At 45.5% G+C, this 27,217-nt stretch overlaps 2 protein-coding genes across 3 annotated transcripts in view; both read right to left on the reverse strand.

The window, feature by feature from the left end:
• sdhc (succinate dehydrogenase complex, subunit C, integral membrane protein) overlaps positions 1 to 6,066 on the reverse strand; it is a 7,239-nt gene extending 1,173 nt beyond the window's left edge. Inside the window, exons 1-4 of one of the 2 annotated variants that reach the window (XM_076300235.1) lie at positions 6,022 to 6,066; positions 2,802 to 2,861; positions 2,372 to 2,473; positions 2,131 to 2,192 (exon numbers count right to left, since the gene is read on the reverse strand). In XM_076300235.1, coding sequence (XP_076156350.1) covers positions 2,131 to 2,192; positions 2,372 to 2,473; positions 2,802 to 2,861; positions 6,022 to 6,038 — 241 coding nt within the window. In that variant the 5' untranslated portion in view covers positions 6,039 to 6,066. Of the gene's footprint in view, positions 1 to 2,130; positions 2,193 to 2,284; positions 2,474 to 2,801; positions 2,862 to 6,021 lie in introns of both variants that reach the window. The other variant, XM_076300234.1, reaches the window with a different exon arrangement.
• Positions 6,067 to 10,111: 4,045 nt separating this feature from the next.
• The window catches only part of LOC143139624 (sodium/potassium-transporting ATPase subunit alpha-3-like), a 37,736-nt gene continuing 20,630 nt past the window's right edge, over positions 10,112 to 27,217 (reverse strand). The window contains exons 9-14 of the mRNA XM_076300236.1: positions 26,774 to 26,897; positions 24,975 to 25,120; positions 23,250 to 23,380; positions 14,508 to 14,609; positions 13,685 to 13,776; positions 10,112 to 10,723 (exon numbers count right to left, since the gene is read on the reverse strand). Coding sequence (XP_076156351.1) covers positions 10,695 to 10,723; positions 13,685 to 13,776; positions 14,508 to 14,609; positions 23,250 to 23,380; positions 24,975 to 25,120; positions 26,774 to 26,897 — 624 coding nt within the window. The 3' untranslated portion in view covers positions 10,112 to 10,694. The remainder of the gene's footprint in view (positions 10,724 to 13,684; positions 13,777 to 14,507; positions 14,610 to 23,249; positions 23,381 to 24,974; positions 25,121 to 26,773; positions 26,898 to 27,217) is intronic.

The raw sequence follows: 27,217 nt of genomic DNA on the forward strand, positions 1-27,217 counted from the left end.
GGATGGGGGGCACGCCGATGGAGACTACAGGGGTTATACAGTGTGTGTGTGTACACATATCTATTAGAGATGCACCAATATGGAATTTTAGGGCAGATAACAATAACGGATATTTATTATTTATTGGTTTGTTGTGACCGACGAAATTTATTCAAACGGCTAAGGAATTAACTGTAGCTTAATTTGTGGAGATCGAAGAGAAAGCATCTGTTTGACATAGGCCTACGCGTAGCCACGAACGGGCCTAGGCCCGTCTACTTGCAGTCTTGCCCGTCCGATTAGAGGGCTTTCCTTCGTTTACGCTCACCATCTTAAAAAGACGCGCATGCAAGTAAACACTGCGCTGAAACCTCAAGAATCAGTCAAATCGCAAACAGCCACAGCTCCGTTTAATTGTCAGGTGTGATGAAATGCGTTCATATTCCACTTCTTATGTCATAAACGTTGAATGCCTATGGAAAGGTTTTGTGGTAGGATTGTCCAATGGTCAGTGTTGCTTCAATTTGTGTTTTGATTTATGCGACGCACCGATGCTGGGTTCATCAGTTTTGCGCAAGTTTAAAACGTTGCCTAATTTGTCATTTTCGTTCTATAAGTTCCATTTATCATGTCATGAATGTAACATGCTTATGATAAGGCTTTTCAGTTGTTCAAGATGGTCAATCTATTGTTTCAATTGTGATTCATGTGACGCGCACAGCGATGCTGGGTTCATGCACTTGATCAGCCTAGAACAGGAACATTTTGGAGAGGGAATGAGAGAAAGAACGCACGCAAGAAACACTTTTTAATTAAACGTAGGCCTAATTTACAAAGACATCGTAAAACACTGAAAGTTAATAATTACACCACGGGTCTCACGTCGCTCTCAAGCTCAGTCGCGTGCTGCCCTCTTTTGAGCTTGCGAGAGGCTTAAGATGCACAATTGCGCAGCCTATAATAAAAAGTAAATAATGCTTAATTAAATAAAGGCATGTGCTTACGCAGCCTATAAGTAAAGAAAAGACCCATGCCATAATTTGAGGATTTACAGTAGGCCTAGATGAGTAGGCCTAAATAATAGGACTACAGCTATTTTATAACTCAAGCAAATTGTTTGCACATTAAGTTCAACGGTTAGATTCATCTGGACGTGTTTTAAGTTGGCTGCAGCCTGTAAATAGGCTAATGATTTTTGAAAACGAACTTCTGTGGTCATATGCATTTTACATAGGCAAGCAGGACAATTTGGGAGTTTTTGACTGCATGGAAACGATACAATAGTGTCAAGCACGGTTGTGTTTAGCTAGGCCTACCATTTGCATTTATTTAAGCTATGAACATCAGACGCTTGAGTGAAATCTCGACCTTATTAGTGATTGATAGCCTATCTTATGCGCTGTGTTTAAGCAGGCGGTGAACAAAGGGTTAACTTATAGCCTACAGGTAGAAATAAGAAACACGGTGATAATATAACGTTAGCTAAGTTAGTTTGCCTGCTAGCTAGCTTATCAGTAGGCTAGGCTATACAGTCTCTCAATGGGAATTTATGTGATCTATTTACCAGTGCAATAGCTACTTCTGTCTAAATAATAGGCCTATTTACCTCTCCTTATTCAGTGTAAACTTGGGAAAAGATCAATCGGGTCTTTCACACTGCCAGGTCTTGCAGTTCATTACCGAGAAAGAAAAAAAAAAACAGCTGGCAACGTTAAAAACAGCTGTTCAGGTGGGCTCATAGAATTGGAACTGTATATGAAATTTTGCGCTGAGCTTATTAAAATGGCGCCCTGTCAGGCTCAGAGCGTACTTCATGCCTATGACGTAACTGATCTATCTTGCTCCGCTCTAGAATCTTTGGGCACCGCTATGGTGATTTCTAATGGTAGATTGATTTGTTTAGATCCAGTGATATCGCTGCCTTGACAACAGTACGTCATGGCTTCGGAACTCTATTCCAAGTGTGTTCTTAATTCCATAACAACAAGAGATTCTTAATTCCATATTCTTTGGGCTTTTTTGCCTTTAATCTGACAGAATAGTGAAGAGTGTGACGGGCACGGAGTGGTCAGACGCCAACCTGTGTCCAGTATGGAGTATTAGAGTTGAGTTTGAGTGTGTGTGTGTGTGTGTGTGTGTGTGTGTGTGTACCTCCACTAAGGCCAACTCCTGTTCCTCGATGAGTGATTGACATCACCATGGGAATGGACCAGCTGCCAGACGACACAAGTTACCATGTCAACACGTTACCATGTCAATGCAGATCCAACGTAGTTTCATCAAAAACACACACACACACAAACACCTGTAGATGGTGATGTCATCCACACTTACCAGCACACATGCACCCAATCTTACACACACACACACACACACACACACACACACACACCTGTAGATGGTGATGTGTGGAGACATGGGCCGGTTCAGTCGGGTGTTTTTGGCCCAAAATTTATTCATCTCCTCCTTTGCTGTTGTTCCCATGGGAACAGCACTGGTAAACAGAGCATCGGAGAGAACAGATGTTTGCATAATTCATACCACACACATATACACACACACACACACACGCACACACACACACGCAGATAGACTTGACTTACTGCAACCATGCGTGGCTAATTAGACAACTCCAAGGCTTGTATGCACACACATCCCACACACACATACACATACAAACACAGAAAGGACAATATTCTCTACATAAAGTCCTCTACAGATAGAATGCTATCGTCAATCACATGAATTTCCCAACTTACAAAACCCAAACACACTGTACACTCAAAATAACCAAAATACACACACACAGCAGCAGGACTCACTGTCTGTAGAGGACTCCAAACTGTGATCGGGACACATAGAGACCCGGTCGGGCAATCGACCTGTAAACACAAACACACACAAACATACACGATTGCATGGTGAATCACACTTATGGATTTGACTGACACAAACACTCTTAAACGTAACGTATCCTTCAAGCCTCAGTGTCCAGCTTGACCCCCCACTGGCCCCTTGGGACCTACTCACTTTTGCACAAAATGTTATTTATTATGCTGTAATGAGCTCCCTATTTAGTTTAGTAGCCTCACATGCGTAGCCAGTTAGCGCTGCATCCCTAGTAGCCTCACATGCTTAGCCAGTTAGCGTTATCACATGCGTAGCCAGTTAGCATTATCACATGCGTAGCTAGTTAGCGTTATCACATGCGTAGCTAGTTAGCGTTATCACATGCGTAGCCCGTTAGCATTATCACATGCGTAGATAGTTAGCGTTATCACATGCGTAGCTAGTTAGCGCGGGCAGAAAACTCTGGACTCCAACTTCCCCGACATGCTCTTCTACTTGCCCCGGGCCAGTGGACTGTTGCTCTACTTGCCCCGGGCCAGTGGACTGTTGCGCTACTTGCCCCGGGCCAGTGGACTGTTGCGCTTGTTGAGTACTGCACCAGCATCACGTGTAAACACCTTTCCTTATTCTTTTGGCTGAGTCTTTTGTCCAAAGCCACTCATACACAGGCTCACACACAGACTCACACACAGACTTACACACAGACTCATACACAGACTTACAAGGGCCAGTCACTGAGTTACTCTGAGTTTAGGGCAGCCGTGGCCTACTGGTTAGCACTTCGGACCTGTAACCGGAGGGTTGCCGGTTCGAACCTCCACCAGTAGGCACGGCTGAAGTGCCCTTGAGCAAGGCACCTAACCCCTCACTGCTCCCCGAGCACCGCTGTTGATGCAGGCAGCTCACTGTGCCGGGATTAGTGTGTGCTTCACCTCACTGTGTGTTCACTGTGTGCTGAGTGTGTTTCACTAATTCACGGATTGGGATAAATGCAGAGACCAAATTTCCCTCACGGGATCAAAAGAGTATATATACTTATACTTATATTCTGGGTTTGGTGCCTTTGTGCACGACGGTGGCAGCAGATATTGAACCCTCAGTTTTTCTGGCTACTGCTTGCTAGCCACGCCTCTCAGCCACTAGGGTACCACGCCCCTGCGGTCGCACTTATTGCTCTTGCACACATTCCCTTAACAACTTCGGCCATAAGACACTGTTTTAACCCTCTAACCACCCAAGTCGCAATATTGCAACAAGCCTCATTACTGAATAAAACAGACGATAGACCCGAGTACAATGTAAAATCTCGTAACCTTGTACTCTTGACCACTAGATGGCAGATATCTAGAGCTTCGATTCAAGCCCCATCTCCGGTGGAGAAAACATGACAAAACAGGACAATACGTGCATTTGTTTGTATTTCCTACTATGTAAAGCGACTTGGGTTTGAGAAAGGCGCTATATAAAATAAACGTATTATTATTATTATTATTATTATTATTATTATTATTTACACAGAAGTGATTCTGGTCATCGTTTTTGCGCAAATTGAAGCACAAATACACCAAATGGTGAATAAAACGTTCACATGTGATTAAGACTTGGATCTGTTGTTCACCTATTCTAATTCTGATTCTAATTCTGAAAAAGAATACCTGACTTTTGGGGATGACACCGATCATCTATTATAATCACGGTGCGTATGAATGGAGGTGTGTCTTTGCATTTGCACGACAGTGTCCACTAAGCATACAGTCTTTATTTCGACCCTTTGTCCAACATAGCTGAAGGTGGCAGTGGTAGACGTGATGCTAGTTTCTGTAATGGACGTGGTAAAGACAGCAGGGAGAGTAAAAACAGGGCTCTGAGGAACTACAAAGTCACCTGAAACAGATTTATTAGCCTACTTTATGTACTTTAGTGACGTCATAATATGCAAATTAGATGAGTAAACGTACCCCCTTCATAAACTTTTGATCATACTGAATGATTTTCACAGTAGGACTTTATCTCTGACCACTTTCAAGCCATGGCCTCTTGAAAAGTAAATGTCAAAATCCAGTGTTGGTTTTTTAAAACCCTGGCGGCTAAACGGTTAAGAGTACAGACATCGCACAGAATAGTCAACACGTGTTAATAACTTGCTTTCAACAACACCATAAACTGAGATCAAAGCTCCCGTCCGGATGTCACTGGCGGGCAAAGTTCGGTTGGAAGTGATGCGTGACCCCTGATTGACCTCCCATACTGTTAGTCGTCATCGTCGTCATCATCATCATCATCATCAACATCAACTTTTATTGCCAGACTCAAGGTCCATTCAGAAGACACAGACATGACATACAAGTCACATTACACATTAGTTAGTTAGCATTATATTATATCATATAGCATTGTCAGATACTATCCTGAGAATAGTATAGTTCTAGAATAGAGGTCGCACTAATGTCATGAGACCATATGCTCCAAACCGACTGTGATAACTTTATTAAGCCGTCTTGTATGCTTGAATGTATTTAGGTATGTATTCCCCATCATACCGACGTTAGCCTTGAGAATCCGGTTAGGACAGCATCGAAGACAGAAACTTTCAATTAATGTATTGGCTAGACAAGACAGTTGCTTATGACTTGGGTCCATACAACCATCTATTTTTCAATAACCACAAGACTGAAAGCGACTACAACGTCCACTAGACGATTTTCATGCTATTTAGCTGATAACATTAACCTCAACTCACGTTGACAACTTGACATTGATATTAGCCTGTAACGTTACCATGCTTGCAAATAGTTGAGTTTTCCAGTAACGTTGACGTTAACACACTCAGCTGTTAGCTTCATCACACATCACGTTATGTAAACATTATCTCTGCTGCACATACAGCATCTCTTTTAAACTGAACTATGAAAGACTATTATCAGCAGTAAAATAAGGATACCATTTCGTTTGGATGTACCAAAGTTGCCCACTAACTAACGCTAGGGATCACAGACTGGCATAGACTTGTCTTCTTAGCATTTGGGCTAGCAGCTAGTCGGCGTCTTGCTATGTCAAAGATGGAATGTGTGAGATTAACGCACCATTAAACCCATACAACTAAGGAAAAGAAATAACTAATAATGAACATTGCGTCAATGCTCTTGAATTTATGCTCAAAAATGACTTGAAACAGAGGAGAAGTGCACTGACCTTAAAAGCAACGCCATGTTTTGCAATTTGAGGACAGGAAGTTGTACACCGGTTATGACGAAATATTTATAATTCGTCTATTTTGGCGGCCATCTTCAGAAGGTAAACGGATTTGAAAATGGTCTTGATTTATGAATTTCTTTACTGTTGCTGAATTGACCACTGACCACTGAACACCGTTAATTGGTTTGTAAGCTTGGAAGGTCTTTGCTCAGCGTGGACAGCGAAATGCTTTATGGGAAAATCTGTCAAAATGGTAGGAGGTGGAGGTGGGGAATTTTCAAGCCCCACCTGACCCCATCAACCGGCAAAATGGTAACGTTAAAATAGGCCTACTTAGATAGGTAGATAGATAGATGGATAGATAGATACTTTATTGATCCCCAAGGGGAAATTCAAGGTCTCAGTAGCATACAGACATCACACACACATTCACAGCAGAAAAAAGTAATTACAAATATATAATATAAAAACACAACTTAAAGCAATAAGGACAGTAGAAGATAAAGGATATACTAAAATACAAATTATACTAAATAACTTAATAACTTAATCTAAATCAATTCTAAAAACAGTATCCACATAGTGGGTGATTAATCAAGAGGTGCTTGCAATGACAGGCAGGGACTGAGCCTGTGATTCTCTGTGCATAGTAAGGTAAGGTGCTCTCTGTGAGTGAGTGTCATGGTGATGGTGCAAATGAGTAAGTCCAACAGTGCAAGAATAAAGTCTAGAGACAAGCATAAAATAAATATGGACATATAAGAGAGTAGGCAAGGTAATATATAAAAAAACTATATATATATATATATATATATATATATACACACACACACACATATGTATATATGTTTATGACTCTTATGTTTGTGTGTGGCTATTTTGTTTTGAATCTATGTATCACAATGTAATATATACATATAATATAATATAATATAATATATACAAATATTAATTATTAAAGATAGGCGCAAATGAACAAATCTTCTCCTGTTCCTCGTGCCTCACCTGTCCGCCCCACGCTTTGACAACCACTGGCCGAGACTATTACCCCCCCCCCCCCCAAAGTGCCCTCATAAGTTAGCCTGGCAAGCCAGACCCACATTAAAATGTAGGGTCTGGGCACTCACCGTTCGCAGTGCTCAGTCCGAGGGGCGGGATAATCAGTTGTATTTCAAATTCCCTCTGCACGCAATAGGACGCAATAGGATATTTGTTTTCAAGTAGCAGGGAATTCAAGCCAAACCGTTGCAACTCTGCCATCAATCATTATGTTAAGCCCACCAAACTACTCTATACACGATTTCAATGCCTGATTAAGTTTCGATTTCTGGAGCTCACAAGCCAACGGAGAGTTGCTAGAATAGCCCTAGCAGCAAATGTAATTTGCTGACGCTAGGGGCGCGTCTAGATTTCTAGGCTACTCATAAGTAGCCATTACAGGAAAAACATGTTTCATATATAAGTGTCCTATTGGCTAGCCTTTATGTTTGAAGAACATGTCTTAATGAGTGCCCTTCTAGTGTTGTAAACGTAAAGCAACATCCTATAAAAGCTGCCCATTCAAATGGTCTGTACTTGCCATGTGTGCCCTTCCATTGTAAAAGGGTGCCATAGAGGGTGCTATAAAGGGTGCCATAGAGGGTGCCATAAAGGGTGCCATAGAGGGAGCCATAAAGGGTGCCATAGAGGGTGCCATAAAGGGTGCCATACAGGGTGCCATAGAGGGTGCCATAAAGGGTGCCATAGAGGGTGCTATAAAGGGTGCCATAGAGGGTGCTATAAAGGGTGCCATAGAGGGTGCCATAAAGGGTGCCATTATCGAGTGCCCTCTATGCTGCCCCCTACAGTACATGCCAGTGTTCCGAAGGGTGTCATTTCCGGTACAGAATGCAGTGGAATGCAGCCCTGTAAATTACATGTGAGAAAGAAGTGCCAACATACAGTAGGTGCTCCTCTAGTGGATAAAATGTGATGCAGTGAAGTAGGCGTCCATACTTGCATCAATTTAGAGATGTTTCCTAATGGATGCAACTGCATTGGAGAATATGTGGTAGGTGCACTTACAATAGGATAAACTTGAGGTTCCCTACAGGTTCTGATAGAAGAAACAAAATGCTGTGCCCTCTAGATAGCACTGTGGCACAATGATGTGCCCTCTTAGCACTGTGGCACAATGATGTGCCCTCTAGATAGCACTGTGGCACAATGATGTGCCCTCTAGATAGCACTGTGGCACTATGATGTGCCTTCTACATAGCACTGTGGCACAATGATGTGCCCTCTAGATAGCACTGTGGCACTATGATGTGCCTTCTACATAGCACTGTGGCACTATGATGTGCCTTCTACATAGCACTGTGGCAGTGCCATCTTAGACAGCACTGTGGCGCTATGAAGCAATGGAAAGGAACAAATCCCAGTACAATGAGATGTAGTGCACTACAGTCTTGTGCCCTCTAGGGGGAGTTTTCCCAAAGTCAGTGCCATGACGTGAGTCCAAATTCCCAAATCTGGATCCTGATCTGTCTCAATAATCATGTAGGAGGACCGAGATATGGGGTCTCTCACACTTAATCGGGCCCCTCAATCATACTCCATAGGCTATGTTATTCACCCCTGATATCTCAATCATACTCCATGGGCTATGTTAGTCCTGATATCTCAATCATACTCCATGGGCTATGCTATTCACCCCTGATATCTGAATGAGAGTCCTCAGTCAAACAACACAGTGCTTGCCGTGATGTGATGATCATGCTTTGTAATTGCCATCTTTTTTCACATCAAGATGTCTTAAATATGTTGATGGCTATGTCATATTTATAAATCTCAATCTGTCCATTTCTTTCCACAAAACAGACCATAAGTCTTAATTTAAAGGGTTATTTTTTTTTAATTATTCTCGGGACCCCCCCAGCTGAGTTACCGCCTTTCAGAGGTGGGTGGGTCCTCTTCATGTCAGAGGTGGGTGGGAGGTTCTTCATTTTACCTTTAGAGGCTCATGCTGTACACATTATAACCTTGTAATCCCATGTTGTAGGCGCCCTTGACCAGGGCTTTGAACCAGAATTTTTTGCCAATTGGTTCGTTCAGAACAGAAACAGTATTTTAACATTTCCGTTTTGGTTCCCACCCTAAAATTGAAAACAAAAAATGCTGTCATATATACAGTATATTTTTGATGGGTACTGTAATATTGGATTCTTGGATGCCTTCCAATTGTCTAAATGCCAAAATGAGGACTATTACATTTTTCCAAACAAATTAAAGCTGTAGCTTTAACGTTAATGCTAGTTTTTTCCAACAATGTTCATCACGGCCTAATAAAAAGAGAAAACAGGTGAAATGAAATCATTGAGATTTGGAGACTTAATAGGCCTTTTGATTGCCTGCTAGGGTCAAGCTCTGTCTGTCTGCACTCTCCACGCATTCACTGAATGACAGGAGGTGACCCTCACCATTTCATTGAAGACACAAACCTTCCCAGGAACAAAAAAAGGACCGGTTACCACTATTTAAAAAAAACTTTTCTGTTCCGGAACATAAAAAAAATCATAAAGTTTGTGGTTTCGTTTTTTTTCCTAGCTAAATGGCAATGTGCCCACTGGGATATGTCCTATGTTGTAGGTGCCCTTGACACATCATAACCTTGTAATCTCATGTCGTGGCGTAGGTGCCCTTGACATATCATAACCTTGTAATCCCATGTCGTGGCGTAGGTGCCCTTGACATATCATAACCTTGTAATCCCATGTCGTGGCGTAGGTGCCCTTGACATATCATAACCTTGTAATCCTATGTCGTGGCGTACATGTAGGTGCCCTTGACATATCATAACCTTGTAATCCCATGTCGTGGCGTAGGTGCCCTTGACATATCATAACCTTGTAATCCCATGTCGTGGCGTAGGTGCCCTTGACATATCATAACCTTGTAATCCCATGTCGTGCGGTAGGTGCCCCCCCCCCTGCCCTTGTCTGGCGTCCCCTCTGTGCACACCACTGCTCATAGTCATTCTTTAACATGCGTACACAAAGACAGGCCCAAACACAAAATAATAATTGTCTTAATTCTTTATTTTCACAAATACAGCTCATTGATATGTGGCGTCTTTGCTGCACACATTCATTTCAAATGCGAAGGTTCCATACACGTGTCACATGACTGAGCATGGCAGCAGCATTCAGTATTTACCAGTCAAGGCAGACCTGACTCATTCCCTCACTTACTCACTCATTCATCCACTCACTCACTCACTCACTCACTCACTCATTCATCCACTTACTCACTCACTCACTCATCCACTCACTCACTTACTGTACTTACTCACTCACTCACTCATTCATTCACTCATTTTTTTCTTTCTTTCCTTTTTTCTTTCACTCCATCCATCATACATCCATTAATTAATTAATTAATTCACAACTGTATTCCCTCATTTTTCCCAAATGTTATGGGAGCCTTCTGGACCAAGACCACACACACAAACACACACAGGGAAGCCTCTGGATCATGCAGGTCTGGGTCTGTTTTGGTGTTGCTACTCTGCAAGCCTCTCTCTCTCTCTCTCTCTCTCTCACACACACACTCTCAGAGATGTACCCACAGAAATACGCTGGCCCTGCTCTACACAGCAGCATACTGAAGAAGGGACGATGTGTTGATTTGGTTTAATAGTACGATTCCATCTCCACCCAGCCTGCAGAATCAAGACAACCAAGAATACGTGGTCACTCACACATACACATACACACACACAGACACACACATACACACACACACAGGAGATATCTCACAGCTGATATGACCCTTATTATGAGTACTATAGCCTATGTTATGTATGGTTTAGCCACTTTGATTTGCTCTGCGAGGAATCATCTAGTCTCCATTAGATGTTCTCTCTCTCTCTGTCTCTCTCTCTCTGGCAGTGGTCTAGGGCAGTGGTCTAGGTCAGTGGTCTAGGGCAGTGGTCTAGGTCAGTGGTCTAGGGCAGTGGTCTAGGTCAGTGGTCTAGGGCAGTGGTCAGTGGTCTAGGTCAGTGGTCTAGGGCAGTGGTCTAGGGCAGTGGTCTAGGGCAGTGGTCTAGGTCAGTGGTCTAGGGCAGTGGTCTAGGTCAGTGGTCTAGGTCAGTGGTCTAGGGCAGTGGTCTAGGTCAGTGGTCTAGGGCAGTGGTCAGTGGTCTAGGTCAGTGGTCTAGGGCAGTGGTCTAGGTCAGTGGTCTAGGGCAGTGGTCAGTGGTCTAGGTCAGTGGTCTAGGGCAGTGGTCTAGGGCAGTGGTCTAGGTCAGTGGTCTAGGGCAGTGGTCTAGGGCAGTGGTCTAGGTCAGTGGTCTAGGTCAGTGGTCAGTGGTCTAGGTCAGTGGTCTAGGGCAGTGGTCTAGGTCAGTGGTCTAGGGCAGTGGTCAGTGGTCTAGGTCAGTGGTCTTCAGGAGGTTCTCGCCCCCTAGGTACTGCAGGGGCTCCGCCAAATTATTTCATCTGAAGCATTTTTTCCTCTTCCAAAAATTAAACACGTCTGATAGGTTACATAAATGGAACATAGAAAAGACGCTTTCTATTGGTTTCTATTGGTAAAATAACACATAGGCTACCCGTGAGTCGTCATACAAGACTGTTTTCATGTCATCACCATGGGAACATGTGCACAATGTATCTGTCCTGCGTTAAAACATGTTACCGCCTCAGAATAGACAAGCTCTGCGCCACTCACCATGGCCAGGCCTCTCACTAGGTAGCTATGAGAGATTAGCTATGAGAGATGTCATTTCCCCTCACTAGGTAGCTATGTAGGCTATGAGATATGTCATTTCCCCTCACTAGGTAGCTATGTAGGCTATGAGAGATGTCATTTCCCCTCACTAGGTAGCTATGAGAGATGTAATTTCCCCTCAGTAGGTAGCTAGGTAGGCTATGAGATATGTCATTTCCCCTCACTAGGAAGCTATGACAGATTTAATTTCCCCTCACTAGGTAGCTATGACAGATTTAATTTCCCCTCACTAGGAAGCTATGAGAGATGTAATTTCCTCTAACAAGGTAGCTATGAGAGATGTCATTTCCCCTCAGTAGGTAGCTAGGTAGGCTATGAGAGATGTCATTTCCCCTCACTAGGAAGCTATGAGAGATGTAATTTCCCCTAACTAGGTAGCTATGAGAGATTTAATTTCCCCTCACTAGGTAGCTAGGTAGGCTATGAGAGATTTAATTTCCCCTCACTAGGTAGCTATGAGAGATGTCATTTCCCCTCACTAGGTAGCTAGGTAGGCTATGAGAGATTTAATTTCCCCTCACTAGGTAGCTATGAGAGATTTCCTTTCCCCTCACTAGGAAGCTATGAGAGATGTCATTTCCCCTAACTAGGTAGCTATGAGAGATTTTATTTCCCCTCACTAGGTAGCTAGGTAGGCTATGAGAGATTTCATTTCCCCTCACTAGGTAGCTAGGTAGCTATGAGAGATTTCATTTCCCCTCACTAGGTAGCTAGGTAGGCTATGAGAGATTTAATTTCCCCTCACTAGGTAGCTATGAGAGATTTCATTTCCCTTCACTAGGAAGCTATGAGAGATGTCATTTCCCCTAACTAGGTAGCTATGAGAGATTTAATTTCCCCTCACTAGGAAGCTATGAGAGATTTCATTTCCCTCCGGCTCCCTGACGGCTAACTGTAAAGCTGATGATACACAGGGACATTTTGTGGGCAACAGGCAACCAGGTGAGACACAGGGCAACCAATCAGGGCAACCAGGTGAGACACAGGGCAACCAGGTGAGACACAGGGCAACCAATCAGGGCAACCAGGTGAGACACAGGGCAACCAGGTGAGACACAGGGCAACCAATGAGGCAACATACAACTTGCAACTTGCTTGCGATAATTTTGTTAGCAAAACGCTAAATTCCATTAGATCTCAATGGAGCAATGGTAGCTAACAGTTTACTGAAAAAGACAAACAATATCTTCTTAACGACCTCAGCACATAACAATAGATGTTAGTTGTTTTATTAAGCATTTCATGAGGTAAAATGCCCAGTTTGGGTTTCAACATAAACACTCGATATAAAAAGCCTCTCTTTTTCCTTGCTTCACTGTCGTGATGCTACCATCTTTGTTAAAATTTTCAGAAGCTCGCAGATGGTCATGTGATTCATTGCTAGCACTCTGATTGAATTATCTCAAAACGTTGCCCATAAGTATCCAAATTGTTCAGATAGAAATTATGTTGCCCAAGTGTCGCTCAGAAACATTGCCCAAAAAGTTGCCCCTTGTATCATCATCTTAAGCTAGAACATTTTGGTGGCCTAGGTGTCCTGTCTCTCTCTCTCTGAGAGTGGTGTAGCTGTCCTGTCTGTCTCTCTCTCTCTGAGAGTGGTGTAGCTCTCCTGTCTGTCTCTCTCTGAGGGTGGACTAGGTCTCCTGTCTCTCTCTCTCTGAGAGTGGTGTAGCTGTCCTGTCTGTCTCTCTCTCTGAGGGTGGTGTAGGTGTTTTGACTCTGTGAGGTCCTGCCTCTCTCTGTGAGGGTGGTGTAGGTGTTTTGACTCTGTGAGGTCCTGTCTCTCTCTATCTGTGAGGGTGGTGTAGGTGTTTTGACTCTGTGAGGTCCTGTCTCTCTCTCTGTGAGGGTGGTGTAGGTGTTTTGACTCTCTCAGGGTGCACTGACTCACCTCCAGGCTGCCTGCGTATGATGAACTTGCGTATCTCATCGTAGATGAAGATCAGGAGGCTGTAGGGGAAGGCACAGAACCACCAGGATATCCTGGAGGACGGGTGGCAGAGAGAGAGAGATGGAGGAGAGAGAGATGGAGGAGAGAGAAAGAGAGAGATGGAGGAGAGAGAAAGACAGGGAGAGAGAGATGGAGGAGACAGAGAGATGGAGGAGAGAGAAAGAGAGAGATGGAGGAGAGAGTGAGGGACAGAGAGAGAGAGAGGGACAGAGAGATTACATTTCTGTATGATTTGGCAACACTGCATCATTAACAGTCACGCTAATAAAACCAACAACGGGGGGACAGTGGTGCGGTGGGGGTGGGGTGCAGTGTGTGTGTGTGGGGGGGTGCTGGTCCATCAGCAGGACAGGCGAATAAAGGAGACGGAACTGGACTGGACTAGACTGGGCGCTGTGGAACTGGAAGTAGAAAAGCTACAGATTGCTTGTAGTCCTAATGCATTTTCCATGCATCACAGCCTTCCGTGTGTGTGTGTGTGTGTGTGTGTGTGTGTGTGTGTGTGTGTGTGTGTGTGTGTGTGTGTGTGTGGCAGCAGGGCATTGTGTGTCAAGCAGAAAGGCATATCAAAATGTGTGTACATGTGTGTGTGTGTGTGTGTGAGAGAGAGAGAGAGAGAGAGCAAGAGAGAGAGTGTGTGGCTTTGAGTGTGAAACAGAAATGCGTAAGTGTGTGTGTGTGTTTCATGCGTGTGTGTCTGTGTGTTTGTGTGTGTGTGTGTGTGTGTATGTGTGGTCCATGTGTGTGTGTGTGTGAGACTTACTTTAATGGGTACATCCTCAAAGCTATGTCCATGCCAGGGCAGTAGGAAAGGAAAGCAGCCAGAGCCGTCTCCGCAAACAAGCCAAAGATCAGGATCCGATTCCTACACACACACACACACAAACACACGCACACACACACAGAAAGTGAAGGATCTGGATCTCACACTCACTCATGTACAGATCAGGATCTCATTCCCATAAACACACACAGAAAACGTATGTATGTATGTATGTACGTGTGTATGTATGTATGTATGTATGTGTATATATGTATGTATGTATGTATGTATGGAGCTTCACAGATGCAATGAGAGCAGATGACAGCAGAGCGTGAGATCAAACAGCAGGAGCACCTCATCACACTTATTAAACATGCCTGATCATTTCACCTGCACACACACACACACACACACACACACACACACACACGTCACTCACACACACATAGTCAGTGCTGGGAACATTACTTTAAAAAAGTAATTAGTTATAGTTACTCACTACTTGTTCCAAAAAGTAACTGAGTTAGTAACTGAATTACTCTATGATAAGAGTAACTCGTTGCCAGGGAAAGTAACTATTTGCGTTACTGTTACAAAAAAAAAAGTTGCTATATGTCAAAGATTTTGGATTTTTTGAGCAGCCAGTTGAAATGAGTACAACAGACAGGTGTTTGTAGGCTACATAACTTTCAATATTTATTAGATAGATAGATAGATAGATAGATAGATACTTTATTGATCCCCAAGGGGAAATTCAAGATATTGCACATCTATGGTTGACTTCAGCCTGTGTCATAGGTTTTTGTTGTGAGGCAGAGAGATCTAGCTTTTGCTGCTTGGAGGACTTTGCTCCGAGTCCTTCTTTGCTAGTGGATGGCGAGCTATCATCTGTGGTGGAGGTATCGGTGTTTTTGGCCACTAGCTTTAGATGCGTGTGTGAGATGCTTTATTAAATTAGAGTTGCTTACAACGGATGTCGACAAAGTCTTCGCTCCTGGACATAATGAACACATTACATGCACATTCTTGCCTTGATGAATTTGAAGTAGTGCTTATATCTCCACCTTGAAAAGGCCAACTTTTCGGATTGCTCCTGACCTCTGCTGTTTCGTCGAATCTCTATTTTAGCGGTTGCGTGTATGTGTGTGGCACGTGTGCTGGCAAGTGTGTAAAAACACTGGCTCTGATTGGCTATCATGAAACATGACTCTGCCTTAGCCAATCATAATCACTTACGTCATTATTAACCCACCTCCTCACTAGCTGTGAGCCAGGGTGCGTTCGGATTACACAGTTTATTCAATCAACGCATAGTAACGCACCGCATTTAACGTCCAGTAACGTTAACGGCGTTGTAACGACGGAAAAAGTAATTAGTTAGATTACCCCGTTAGTGAAAAAATAACGTCGTTACCTAACGCCGTTCTTTTAAACGGCGTTATTCCACTGCAACATAGTACACGCACACATACACATGCATGCACACACACGCACACACACACACATACGTAGTACACGCACATATGCAAGCGCACACACACACTCTCTCTTTTCTTTCCCCTCCTCCTCCTCCCCACCTCCTCCTCCTCCTCCTCTCCTCTCCTCTCCCTGTGCCGAAGAAAACTGCTCCATCCTGCTTCAATGACTACCGCCCTGTGGCACTGACACCCATCATGAAGTGCTTTGAGCGGCTTGTCATGTCACACATCAAATCCATTCTCCCCCTCACCCTGGACCCCTTGCAGTTTGCATACCGAGCCAAACGGTCCACAGAGGATGCAATCTGTTCTGCCCAGCCCTCTCTCCACCCAGCCCTCACCCACCTAGAAAAAAGAGACTCATTTGTAAGATTGCTGTTTATAGACTTCAGTTCTGCATTCAACACCATAATACCACAACAACTCATCTGCAAACTTGACAAACTGGGACTCAGTACCTACCTCTGCAACTGGCTACTGGACTTCCTCTGTCAGAGGCCTCAAGTAGTACGTGTTGGCAACAATATCTCAAGCAGCATCACACTGAGCACAGGGGCCCCCCAAGGCTGCGTGCTCAGTCCGCTGCTCTTCACCCTGCTGACGCATGACTGCACTGCAACCTACAGCAACAACCACATAGTGAAATTTGCTGACGACACAACTCTGGTGGATCTCATCACCAAGGGCGGTGAGACTCAATACAGGTTGGAGGTCGACCTTCTGACCACATGGTGCAGGGACAACAACCTCCTGCTGAACATCAGCAAGACCAAGGAGATTGTTGTTGACTTCCAGAGAGGTCACACCCAACACCTGCCACTGACCATCGACGGTTATGGCAAGCCGATTGAGCATTTATTCAGATATCTTGATATCAGGCATAATTGTCATGTACATGCAAGCCATTTCTGTCCACTAGTTAACTAGTGAGCCATTTCTGTGTGAACTAGTTAACTAGTGACAGCCAAAATGCTCACTAGTTAACTGGTATGGCCCAAATTCTCTCTAGTTAACTAGTTCATATGTTTCATATCTTACTAGTTAACTAGTAATGCTCAGCATGTTCACTAGTTAACTAGTGGACACTGAAATGTGCACTAGTTAACTAGTTTAAAAACTTCTATATTTTACTAGTCAACTAGTAAGGTACAAAAATGTTTATTAGCTGACTACTGAATGTCAAATTCCCACTTGTTAACTTCTATGTAATTTGGCCAGCCGCTTGGGCATTTATTCTGATATCTTGATATCAGGCCAACATGCAAGCCATTTTTGTCAACTAGTGAGCCATGTTTGTGAACACTAGTTAACTAGTGACAGCATAAATGCCCACTAGTTAACTAGTGAACACATATTAGCTTCACTAGTTAACTAGTGAGAGCCAGAAATGCCCACTAGTTAACTAGTAAAGGCCAAAATGCATACCAGTCAGCTAGTTGAAGGCTTTTGGGTCTCACTAGTTAACTAGTGACAGCCAAAAATGTGCACATGTTTACTAGTGAAGGCAAAACTCCTCACTAGTTAACTAGTTGGAGTAGGTCAATGTCACTAGTTAACTAGTGAACCATAAATGGCTTACTAGCTAGCTAGGTGATGACAGCAGGCTCACTAGTTAACTAGTTGATGCATCCTTTGTCCAAACTAGTTAACTAGTGAGGTCATAAATGTATACTAGTAAACTAGTTGAAGCCTAAATTCACACTAGTCAGCTAGTGGCGCAGAATTAAAATTAGGAGGCGGAGAACTCTGGAAAATGAGGCTTTCTATTGGCTCCCTATGTCCAAATAGAACATGACAACCAATCACAGCGCACAATTTCACAAAATCCCACCCACAACATTTGCATGTGGCACACAAGTTAACATGCTGGCCAAAGGAACTTTAACTAGTAAACTAGTGGCTTTAATGTGACACTTACATGTAAACTAGTGAAGGCAGAACTGCTCACTAGTTAACTAGTGAAGACACAAATGCCCGCTAGTTAACTAGTGAGGTCTAAAAAGTGTCACTAGTTTACTAGTGTGCACCAAAACACCCACTAGTGAACTAGTTATGGCAATTTCCATTCGACTAGTTAACTAGTGAGGTGCAAAAAGTGTCACTAGTTTACTAGTGTGCCCCAAAATGCCCACTAGTTAACTAGTGAAGGCCATTGCAGCCCCACTAGTTAACTAGTGAGATGCCAAAACGCTCACTTGTTAACATGTAAAGGCAAAAATACCCACTAGTTTACTAGTGAGGGTTTTGTGGGCCTTACTAGTAAACTAGTGGCATGTATATTTTGTTCACTAGTTAACTAGTCACACCTAAAAAGAGAAACAAGCTGACCGTTTTTGTCAGCCATGTTTTCTAGGTTTCTGAGTCCTAAATGGACCAATCAAAATCCTTGTTCCGCCTTCTTTGCATGCAAGTGCGACATCGCACACTATGACAATGTTACGTCCCACTAGTTAACTTTGCACACTATGACAATGTTACGTCCCACTAGTTAACTAGTTGCACACTATGACAATGTTACGTCCCACTAGTTAACTAGTTGCACACTATGACAATGTTACGTCCCACTAGTTAACTAGTTGCACACTATGACAATGTTACGTCCCACTAGTTAACTAGTTGCACAAAATGCCAGCCGTTTGTGTATTTATTCAAATTCCACTAGTTTACTAGTGTGAATGGCATTTTTCTCCTGCTAGTTCATTATGGACAGTGTTTTGTCCTCACTAGCTAACATGTAAGGCTCAAAATGCCCTCTATAAGCTAGTGAAAGGCATTAATAATGCAGATATGCTCACTAGTTAACTAGTGAGCATGTCCTGTTCCATTACTAGTAAACTAGTAAGGCCAAACATGTCAACTAGTTAACTAGTGAAGGCCAATGTGTACTAGTGTATAACTAGTGACATTAACCTACTGCAACTAGTTAACTAGTGAGGTGTTTTGCCTTCACTAGTAAACATGTGCACATTTTTGGCTGTCACTAGTTAGCTAGTGAGATCCAAAAGCCTTCAACTAGCTGACTGGTATGCATTTTGGCCTTTACTAGTTAAAATGTGTTCACTATTTAACTAGTGAGCCTTTTGGCTCCCACTAGTTAACTAGTGTGCATATTTTGGCCCTCACTAGTTAACTAGTTCACACAAACATGGCTCACTAGTTAACTAGTTGACAAAAATGGCTTACATGTACATGACAATTATGCCTGATATCAAGATATCAGAATAAATGCTCAATCGGCTTGCCATAGACGGTGCTGTGGTGGAGAGAGTGAGCAGCACCAAATTCCTGGGGGTGCACATCAGTGAAGACCTCTCCTGGACCACCAACACTGCATCACTGGCGAAGAAAGCTCAGCGCCGCCTCTACTTCCTGCGGAAACTCAGGCGAGCAAGTGCTCCACCAGCCATCATGACCACATTCTACCAAGGCACCCTTGAGAGCATCCTCTCCAGCTGTATCGCTGTGTGGGGCGGAAGCTGCACTGAATACAACAGGAAAGCCCTGCAGCGCATAGTGAACACAGCTGGAAGGATTATTGGTGCTTCACTCCCCTCCCTGAAGGACATTTACACCACCCACCTCACCCGCAAGGCGACCACAATTTTGAGTGATGCAAGTCACCCCGCTCACAATCTGTTTGATCTACTGCCCTCTGGGAAGAGGTACAGAAGCCTGCGCTCCCGCACCACCAGACTCACCAACAGCTTCAAACACCAGGCTGTTAGGATGCTGAACTCTCTCCCCCCTCCACCCTCAGCTACATAACATCCTGGACTTTGGACCCACAATGGCTGCCTTGCACTACTCCACTTGTACACTTGCACACTTTGCACACTTTGCAACTTGTTGTTGTTGTCCTGTTGTCCTGAAAACACAACACGTCTGCTGCTCTTACATAACTTGCACCACTATGCCACTTGCTTACTTAGGTCAAACAGAACTACCTCAGCCATTTATTGGCCTGACTATTATATTGACTGTATATGCACAATTTCAACCCAATTTTGCTGCTCTTATTTCTTCATTGTATGTGTCTTCTTATTTACTCATTTATTGTTTACTCATTTATTTGTTTACTTGAATGTTATGTTTGTCTGTGGACTTAATTGGTAAAATATGTCTTGTCTTCACCGTGGGAGAGTGAGAAAGGTCATTTGGATCTCTGTATGTCTGGGCATGTGAGACTCCCCTCTGCCACTCCTCTCTTTGAACATGTTCAATACTAATGCATGGAATGCAAATAGTAACCATGGCCGCAGGAAAACAAACAAAGAGTGCAGTGCCACCTCACACACACACACACACACACACACACACGCTCGCATGCACGCACGCACACACACCAACATCTCCTGATTCTTCAACAGCAACACACGCTCACACACACGCACACACACACACACACACACACACACACACACACACGCTCACACACACACGCTCACACACACACACACACTCACACACACACACACAAACACACACACACGCTCACACACACAAACACACACACTCACACACACACACACACACACGCTCACACACACACACACACACACACACACGCTCACACACACACTCCTTCCTTCTTCAGGAAAACAAACAAATAAGAGCCTGCAGAGGAGAGACATGAAACAATCTCCTCCTTCTCTCCCTCTCCTCCTTCTCTCCCTCTCTCCTTCTCTCCCTCTCTCCCTCTCTCCTCTCTCTCTCCTCCTCTCTCTCTCCTCTCTCTCTCCTCCTTCTCTCCTTCTCTGCCTCTCCTCCTTTCTCTCTCCTCCTCTCTCTCTCCTTCTCTGCCTCTCCTCCTTTCTCTCTCCTCCTCTCTCTCCTCCTCTCTCTCACTGTTTGTCCTTCTTCTCTCTCCCTCTCTGTCTGTCTCTCTCTCCACACACACATGCGCACACACACACGCATACAAATACTTTAACATCTGCAGCCTCTCTACCCCCCCCTCTGTGTTCTACACCCCCCCCCTCTCTGTGTTCTACACCCCCCTCTGTGTTCTACACCCCCCCCTCTCTGTGTTCTACACCCCCCTCTGTGTTCTACACCCCCCCCCTCTCTGTGTTCTACCCCCCTCTCTGTGTTCTACACCCCCCCCCTCTCTGTGTTCTACACCCCTCTCTGTGTTCTACCCCCCCCCCTCTCTGTGTTCTACCCCCCCCTCTGTGTTCTACCCCCCCCCCCCCCCACCACCCTCTCTGTGTTCTGCACCCCCCCCCCTCTCTGTGTTCTACCCCCCTCTCTGTGTTCTACCCCCCCCTCTGTGTTCTACACCCCCCCCTCTCTGTGTTCTACCCCCCCCCCCCACCCCCCTCTCTGTGTTCTACCACCCTCTCTGTGTTCTGCCCAAGGCTTTGAACCGGTTCATGGAACAAAAATGAAACCAGAAACTTTATGATTTTTTATGTTCCGGAACAGAAACGATTTTTTTTCAATAGTGGTAAACGTTTAATACCGGTCCTTTTTTTGTTCCTGGGAAGGTTTGTGTCTTCAATGAAATAGTGAGGGTCACCTCCTGTCATTCAGTGAATGTGTGGAGAGTGCAGACAGACAGAGCTTGACCCTAGCAGGCAATCAAAAGGCCTATTAAGTCTCCAAATCTCAATGATTTCATTTCACCTGTTTTCTCTTTTTACTAGGCCGTGATGAACATTGTTGGAAAAAACTAGCATTAACGTTAAGGCTACAGCTTTAATTTGTTTGGAAAAACGTAATAGTCCTCATTTTGGCATTTAGACAATGGGAAGGCATCCAAGAATCCAATATCACAGTACCCACCAAAAATATACTGTATATATGACAGCATTTTTTTTGTTTGGCCAGGAAATGATTCAGGCTAAAGGCTATAGGAAGACACTGGTGCAGCTTGTATAAAGCAGAGGCCTAGTGTTTTATTATGTCTGCTGTAGGATAGAGTCTAAAAGACAATATTGTGACTATTAATAGCCAGTTTAAAAGCATACATATATTTTTGTCCGACAGCTGACATGGAATGTTATTATTAACCGGTTCAGGAACAATATTTTTTTGTGGTTCAATTTTAGGGTGGGAACCAAAACCGGAAACGTTAAAATACTGTTTCTGTTCAGAACGAACCTATTGGCAAACAAAATCTGGTTCAAAGACCAGGTTCTACCCCCCTCTCTGTGTTCTACCCCCCCCCCCCCCCTCTCTGTGTTCTACCCCCCCCCTCTCTGTGTTCTACCCCCCCCCCTCTCTGTGTTCTACCCTCTCTCTGTGTTCTACCCCCCTCTCTGTGTTCTACCCCCCCCCCCTCCCTCTCTGTGTTCTACCCCCCTCTCTGTGTTCTACCCCCCCCCCCTCTCTGTGTTCTACCCCCCCCTCTCTGTGTTCTACCCCCCTCTCTGTGTTCTACCCCCCCCCCCTCTCTGTGTTCTACCCCCCCCCTCTCTGTGTTCTACCCCCCTCTCTGTGTTCTACCCGCTCTCTGTGTTCTGCCCCCCTCTCTGTGTTCTACCCGCTCTCTGTGTTCTACCCCCCTCTCTGTGTTCTACCCGCTCTCTGTGTTCTGCCCCCCCCCTCTCTCTCTACCCCCCTCTGTGTTCTACCCGCTCTCTGTTGCCCCTCTCCTTCTCTGACCCCCCCTGTCTGAAATACGCAGCCACCAGCCATGTAGGCCACCAGCTCTGGGAGTCTATGGTGGACCGTGTGTGTTATGGTGGACTGTGCTGTGTGTGTGTGTGTTATGGTGGACTGTGCTGTGCTGTGCTGTGCTGTGCTGTGTGTGTGTGTGTGTGTGTGTGTGTTTTAGTGGAACATGCTCTGTGTGTGTGTGTTTTGGTGGAACATGCTCTGTGTGTGTGTGTGTGTGCGTGTGTGTGTGTGTGTTTTGGTGGAACATGCTCTGTGTGTGTGTGTGTGTGTGTGTGTTTTGGTGGAACATGCTCTGTGTGTGTGTGTGTGTGTGTGTTTTGGTGGAACATGCTCTGTGTGTGTGTGTGTGTGTGTGTGTGTGTGTGTGTGTGTGTTTTGGTGGAACATGCTGTGTGTGTTCAGGTGGGCCGTGCTGTATACGCGGTATGGTGAATTGTATTTCTCTCTCTCTCTCAAATCCCCCACGGATCGTATGCTGGTTAGTTCTGTGTGTCTGTGTGTGTGTGTGTGTGTGTGTGTGTGTGTGTGTGTGTGTGTGTGCGTTTGTGTGTGTGTGTGGGCTGTGCTGGGCCTTCAACAGGCCTGTCTGGCTGCACAGAGGTGTGTGTGTGTGTGTGTGTGTGTGTGTTACAGGGCATCTTACTTCATGCCCTGCTGTAAGAGTGAGTTCCTCCTGGTCTTGCAGATGATCAGGTCGGCCCACTGAACCACCACGATGCTTGTGAAGAACGCTGTATGGCACGTGAACTCCACAATCTTACGCTGCTCATATGTCTGAGGATGCACACACACACACACACACACACACACACACACAAGATGGATTATTACAAAGAAAACATGAATAATGTATAGAAAACAGAATGTGTGTGCCTGTATGTGTGCGCCTCAGATTGGGAGGCTAAAACCCATGGGTGCTAGCATCTAGCACATCTCTTAACATTGGGAGGCGAGTGTACTAGCAAGTGAGCTAAAACCCATGGGTGCTAGCATCTAGTGCATCTCTTAACATTGGGAGGTGAGTGTACTAGCAAGTGAGCTAAAACCCATGGGTGCTAGCATCTAGCGCATCTCTTAACATTGGGAGGCGAGTGTACTAGCAAGTGAGTTAAAACCCATGGGTGCTAGCATCTAGCGCATCTCTTAACATTGGGAGGCGAGTGTACTAGCAAGTGAGCTAAAACCCATGGGTGCTAGCATCTAGCGCATCTCTTAACATTGGGAGGCGAGTGTACTAGCAAGTGAGCTAAAACCCATGGGTGCTAGCATCTAGCGCATCTCTTAACATTGGGAGGCTAGGGTTAGCATGGGTGCTAGCATCTAGCGCATCTCTTAACATTGGGAGGCTAGGGTTAGGGTTAGCATGGGTGCTAGCATCTCTTACTAGCACATCTCTTAAAGGAGAAATCTGGTGAGTTTTCACATAGATCTCCATTTCTCGAGGTCACCAAGTAGGCTACTGTCGGTACAACCTCCACCTCGTTAAGTGTGCGTGCGTGTGCGTGCGTGCGTGTGTGTGTGTACCCATTGCTGTCCGTAGTAGTCCTCCACCTTGTTAAGTGTGTGTGTGTGTGTGCCTGTGTGCGCGTGTGTGTGCGTGTGTGTGTACCCATTGCTGTCCGTAGTAGTCCTCCACCTTGTTAAGTGTGTGTGTGTGTGTGTGCGTGTGCGTGTGTGCGCGTGTGTGTGCGTGTGTGTGTGTACCTATTGCTGTCCGTAGTAGTCCTCCACCTTGTTAAGTGTGTGTGTGTGCGCGTGTGTGCGCGCGTGTGTGTTTGTGTGTGTACCCATTGCTGTCCGTAGTAGTCCTCCACCTTGTTAAGTGTGTGTGTGTGTGTGTGCGTGTGTGTGTGCGTGCGTGTGTGTGTGTGTGTACCCATTGCTGTCCGTAGTAGTCCTCCACCTTGTTAAGTGTGTGTGTGTGTGTGTGTGTGCGTGTGCGCGTGTGTGTGCGTGTGTGTGTACCCATTGCTGTCCGTAGTAGTCCTCCACCTTGTTAAGTGTGTGTGTGTGTGTGTGTGTGCGTGTGCGCGTGTGTGTGCGTGTGTGTGTACCCATTGCTGTCCGTAGTAGTCCTCCACCTTGTTAAGTGTGCGTGTGTGCGCCTAGCCTGGCTCCCTCCTTGAGTGTTTTTAAAGCTCACCTAAGACTATGTTTACACGAAGCAGGGTATTTTCCTAAACGAATATCTGGCCATCTACGTTTGCAAATAAAACTGCATGTACACGAGACCATTTTTTTTTTTTAAATGTGTTTACATACATGCTGTCATGAGCACGCCAAACCACAGTGGCAGTCTAACGATAAGCTCAAGCTCACAACCTTGTTAAGTGTGTGTGCGTGTGTGTGTGCGTGTGTGTGTGTGTACCCATTGCTGTCCGTAGTAGTCCTCCACCTCGTTGTTAGCGCGGTCGTCCCACTCCAGTCTCTTTCCCACCAGGACACTGGGCAGGAAGCCGTTCTCAGCCAGGATCACAAAGTACGTGAAGAAGCCTGCCAGAGCCTGGATCATGCCTACACACACGTACGCACGCACACACACATATACCAAACCCACACGCACGCACGCACACACACATATACCAAACCCACACACACGCACACACACATATGCCAAACCCACACACACGCACACACACATATACCAAACCCACACACACACACGCACACACACATATACCAAACACACACACGCACACACACACGCACGCACACACACACACACGTACGCACGCACACACATGCACACACACATATACCAAACCCACACAAGCACACAAATGCATACAGACAAATGCACACACACACATAAATGTGACTATATGATTACTTAAAGCCACTCATACTGATGAGTGTGTGTGTGTGTGTGTGTGTGTGTGTGTGTGTGTGAGAGACAGACACACTGACCGATCTGTCCGTAGGCCATACTGATGAGTGTGTATGTGTGTGTGTGTGTGTGTGTGTGTGTGTGTGTGTGTGAGAGACAGACACACTGACCGATCTGTCCGTAGGCCATACTGATGAGTGTGTGTGTGTGTGTGTGTGAGAGACATACACACTGACCGATCTGTCCGTAGGCCATACTGATGAGTGTGTGTGTGTGTGTGTGTGTGTGTGAGAGACAGACACACTGACCGATCTGTCCGTAGGCCATACTGATGAGTGTGTGTGTGTGTGTGTGTGTGTGTGTGAGAGACAGACACACTGACCGATCTGTCCGTAGGCCATACTGATGAGTGTGTGTGTGTGTGTGTGTGTGTGTGTGCTGACCGATCTGTCCGTAGGCCATACTGATGAGTGTGTGTGTGTGTGTGTGTGTGTGTGTGTGTGTGTGTGTGTGTGTGTGCTGACCGATCTGTCCGTAGGCCATACTGATGAGTGTGTGTGTGTGTGTGTGTGTGTGTGCTGACCGATCTGTCCGTAGGCCATACTGATGAGTGTGTGTGTGTGTGTGTGTGTGTGTGTGTGTGTGTGCTGACCGATCAGCACACTGATGAGTGTGTGTGTGTGTGTGATGAGTGTGTGTGTGTGTGTGTGTGTGCTGACCGATCTGTCCGTAGGCCATACTGATGAGTGTGTGTGTGTGTGTGTGTGTGTGTGTGTGTGTGTGTGCTGACCGATCTGTCCGTAGGCCATACTGATGAGTGTGTGTGTGTGTGTGTGTGTGTGTGTGCTGACCGATCTTTCCGTAGGCCATACTGATGAGTGTGTGTGTGTGTGTGTGTGTGTGTGTGTGCTGACCGATCTGTCCGTAGGCCATACTGATGAGTGTGTGTGTGTGTGTGTGTGCTGACCGATCTGTCCGTAGGCCATACTGATGAGTGTGTGTGTGTGTGTGTGTGCTGACCGATCTGTTTTTTAGGCCATACTGATGAGTGTGTGTGTGTGTGTGTGCTGACCGATCTGTCCGTAGGCCATACTGATGAGTGTGTGTGTGTGTGTGTGTGTGCTGACCGATCTGTCCGTAGGCCATACTGATGAGTGTGTGTGTGTGTGTGTGTGTGTGTGCTGACCGATCTGTCCGTAGGCCATACTGATGAGTGTGTGTGTGTGTGTGTGTGTGTGTGTGTGTGTGTGTGTGTGTGCTGACCGATCTGTCCGTAGGCCATACTGATGAGTGTGTGTGTGTGTGTGTGTGTGTGTGTGTGTGTGTGTGTGTGTGCTGACCGATCTGTCCGTAGGCCATACTGATGAGCCTCTCGTTGACCAGCTTGTCTGTCTTTGGGTTGCGGGGCTGCCTCTTCATGATGTCACTCTCCGCTGTCTCATAGGCCAGAGAGATGGCGGGAACCTAGAGGAGGAGGAGAGAGAGAGGGATGAGGAGAGAGGGGGGGGGAGAGAGAGAAGGGAGGGATGAGGAGGAGAGAGGGATGAGGAGAGAGAGAGGGGGAGAGAGAGAGAGGGATGAGGAGAGAGAGGAGGAGGAGAGAGAGGGATGAGGAGAGAGAGAGGGGGGGAGGAGAGAGAGAAGGGAGGGATGAGGAGGAGAGAGGGATGAGGAGAGGGAACGGGGGAGGAGAGAGAGAAGGGGAGGGATGAGGAGAGAGAGGGGGGGATGAAGAGGAGAGAGAGAGGGGGAGAGGAGAGGAGGAGAGAGGAGAGGAGAGGAGA

Source organism: Alosa pseudoharengus, unplaced genomic scaffold (assembly GCF_046254945.1).
Source record: "Alosa pseudoharengus isolate Yale_2024_CS ecotype anadromous, Long Island Sound unplaced genomic scaffold, YU_APseudo_1.1 YU_APseudo_1.1_scf_22, whole genome shotgun sequence".
In the NCBI taxonomy this organism is placed as follows: domain Eukaryota; kingdom Metazoa; phylum Chordata; class Actinopteri; order Clupeiformes; family Clupeidae; genus Alosa; species Alosa pseudoharengus.